The sequence below is a fragment of the Lathyrus oleraceus genome, chromosome 7 (genome assembly GCF_024323335.1).
Source record: "Lathyrus oleraceus cultivar Zhongwan6 chromosome 7, CAAS_Psat_ZW6_1.0, whole genome shotgun sequence".
NCBI classification, from domain to species: Eukaryota; Viridiplantae; Streptophyta; class Magnoliopsida; order Fabales; family Fabaceae; genus Lathyrus; species Lathyrus oleraceus.
In genome coordinates, this window is record NC_066585.1 from 488,968,383 (window position 1) to 488,971,321 (window position 2,939).

A 2,939-nucleotide genomic window follows, 5' to 3' on the forward strand; every position below is an offset into this window, starting at 1 on the left:
CCGCTGGGGGAACTCAAACAATCATCAACTGCTCTAGGGAGAAGAAACGATCAAACTGATGTTGCTATCGGGGAACAAATGATTCACTTTTAGAAACCAATGAGACTTGACAGGGGATAGATATAGTCCAACTTCTAATGACAAATGCTGGAAGGATTTTATGGATACAGGTATCTTTCTCGATCGTTAGCAAAATGAGTGCCCCACACATGGCCTTTGGGAAACACTGATTAAGGTAGTACTAATCCTGGCGTGTAGCCATACTGAATCGGATCCCAACAATCTTAAAAAGTTAAATCAAGTCATAGGACCATTTCCATCATCTCAGACAATTAGTATAAAGTCCTTTTGAACATGTTGTGTCAAGTTAATTGAAACAAATTTATTTCGAAAAATAACAGATAATTTTAAAATTTTGTTGCAAGAATTAACATCAAAGATAAAAGATAATTTTGCACATAATAAAAGTAAGAACATATATGAGCACATGTTTGAGTTTTATTGCAAGAATGGTAGTTCACAAAGGGCGGAACTCCATGGAATTATACAAAAGTGGTAAATGGTAATCGGGAAGGGCTATGTTGAATCACAATGACCACTATTCTCCCTCCTACTTTGAATACTTGAGTACAAAGTTGTTGTCTTTAATATAAGTCATGTTAAGATGCAGTTACTAGCCATCTGTCCCTTTGTTTTGCGTAGATTGCCCAAAAGGGTATTAAATCTACCAAGATGATTATTTTGTTTCTGTCCCTTTCATTTTGACTGGATCACCCTTTCGGGTTTTCAATCCATCAGGACTGCTCTTTTTTTACTAAGCCGCCCTTTCAGGTTTTCGACTTATCGAGCGTTCTTTTATTTTTTTAGGCATAGTATTTCTTGGTTGCATCTGAGTTAACTGGACGCATAAGCTCTTCTCCATCCATAATCGTAAGAATTAGGGCACCGTCTGAGAAAGATTTCTTAACGACATATGGGCCTTCATAGTTTGGCGTCCATTTTCCCCTAGCATCATGTTGACCGGGAAAGATCTTCTTTAGCACAAGATCCCCTTCGATGAATAAATGAGATTTAACCTTCTTGTCAAAAGCTTTCTTCAACCATTGTTGGTACAACTGATCGTGGCACAGGGCTTTGAGGTGCTTCTCTTCAATTAAATTCAACTGATCATATCTGGTTTGACACCATTCTGCATCAGTCAGCTTCGCTTCCATCAAGACTCGTATTGATGGGATCTCGACTTCTATGGGAAGTACTGCTTCCATGCTGTATACAAGAGAAAAGGGGGTTTCCCCAGTCGAATTGCGTACTGAGGTACGGTATCCATGCAAAACATAGGGTAACATCTTGTGCCAATCCTTGTAGGTGACAACCACCTTTTGAAGGATCTTCTTGTTTGCAGCTTCAACTGCCCCATTCATCTTGGGTCTGTAAGGAGAAGAGTTGTGGTGCTCAATCTTGAATTCTTTGCACAGTTCGGTGACAATGTTGTTAATCAAATTAGACCCATTATCTGTGATGATCTTGCTCGGTACACCATACCTACTGATGATATTATTCTTCAAGAACTTGACTACCAATTGCTTGGTAACATTTGCATATGATGTGGCTTCAACCCATTTAATGAGGTAATCAATTGCTACAAGAATAAACCGATGTCCATTAGACGCCTCTGGTTCAATCATATTGATCATATCAATGCCCCACATTGCAAAGGGCCATGGTGAGGAGATCACATTCAAAGGTGTAGGAGGTACATGCACTCTGTTTGCATATATCTGAAATTTATGGCATTTTCTAGCATATTGGTAACAATCTGACTCCATAGTCAGCCAAAAGTAACCAGCCCTGAGCATATTTCTTGCCATAGAATGTTCATTGAGGTGCGTGCCAAAAGATCTTTCATGTACTTCTAATATTAACATGTCTGCTTCGTGTTTGTCCACGCATTTGAGCAAGACCAAATCAAAGTTTCTTTTGTAGAGCACGCCCCCATTCAAGAAGAAATTAGTTGACAACCGCCTCAAGGTTTTCTTATATCTATTAGACGCCCCAAGCAGGTACTCTTGCTTCTTTAGAAAACACTTGATATCATAATACCACAACTTCTCCTCTAACACAACTTCAGCGTTGAAGATATCGGTCGGTTTATCACGGGTCTGGATAGTGATGGAGGACACTTCTCTATGCAAATTCACCCTATACATGGAATACAACGTAGTAAGAGCATCTATTATCTGGTTCTCGTCTCGAGGGATGTGATGGAATTCTACTTTAGTAAAGAAAGTCGACAATCTTCTGGCATAATATCTGTATGGGATCAAACCAGGATGACGAGTTTCCCACTCTCCTTTAATCTGATTGATGACAAGAGTCGAGTCACTGAACACTTCAAGAAATTTGATACGGATATCAATAGTCTCTTCCAAACCAAGGATGCATGCCTCGTACTCTGCGATGTTGTTGGTGCAATCAAAATCAACCTTTGCTGCGAAAGATATACGTGAACCTCGAGGAGTAATAATTACAGCTCCTATGCCATGTCCATATGCGTTGACACCACCATCAAACACTAAACCCCATATGGATCCAGGTTCAGGTCCTTCTTCAATAAGCGACTCATCATTGTCTTTCATTCTCAAAGCCATGACATCTTCATCAGGAAAGTCGAACTGCATAGATTGAGGATCCTCAATAGGCTGATGTGCCAAATAATCATCGAGGATACTTCCTTTTAAGGCTTTTTGGGTGTGATACTCAATATCGTATTCGGATAATAGCATTTGCCAACGAGCAATCCGGCCAGTCAGAGCAGGTTTCTCAAAGATATACTTGATTGGATCCATTCTCGAGATCAACCAAGTAGTATGACTCACCATGTATTAGCGGAGTCACTTAGCATCCCATGCTAGTCCACAACAGGTTTTCTCAAGCACCGA

At 40.0% G+C, this 2,939-nt stretch overlaps 1 protein-coding gene across 1 annotated transcript; it reads right to left on the reverse strand.

The window, feature by feature from the left end:
* Positions 1-241: 241 nt before the first annotated feature.
* On the reverse strand, positions 242-2,648 carry LOC127104493 (uncharacterized). The gene is made up of 2 exons (XM_051041678.1): positions 2,101-2,648; positions 242-263 (listed from the first exon to the last, which is right to left on the reverse strand). Exons 1-2 carry the CDS (start codon positions 2,646-2,648, stop codon positions 242-244), a joined length of 570 nt encoding a protein of 189 aa, XP_050897635.1.
* Between the last annotated feature and the right edge of the window lie 291 nt (positions 2,649-2,939).

What these genes read in the sequence shown, in the direction of transcription:
- LOC127104493 (XM_051041678.1), bottom strand. Translation starts at nt 2,648, where the DNA reads ATGGCTTTGAGAATGAAAGACAATGATGAGTCGCTTATTGAAGAAGGA. An exon ending in GTGTTAGAGGAGAAGTTGTG is followed by an intron (nt 264 to 2,100) that starts GTATTATGATAT and finishes GATCCGATTCAG; the next exon opens with TATGGCTACACGCCAGGATT.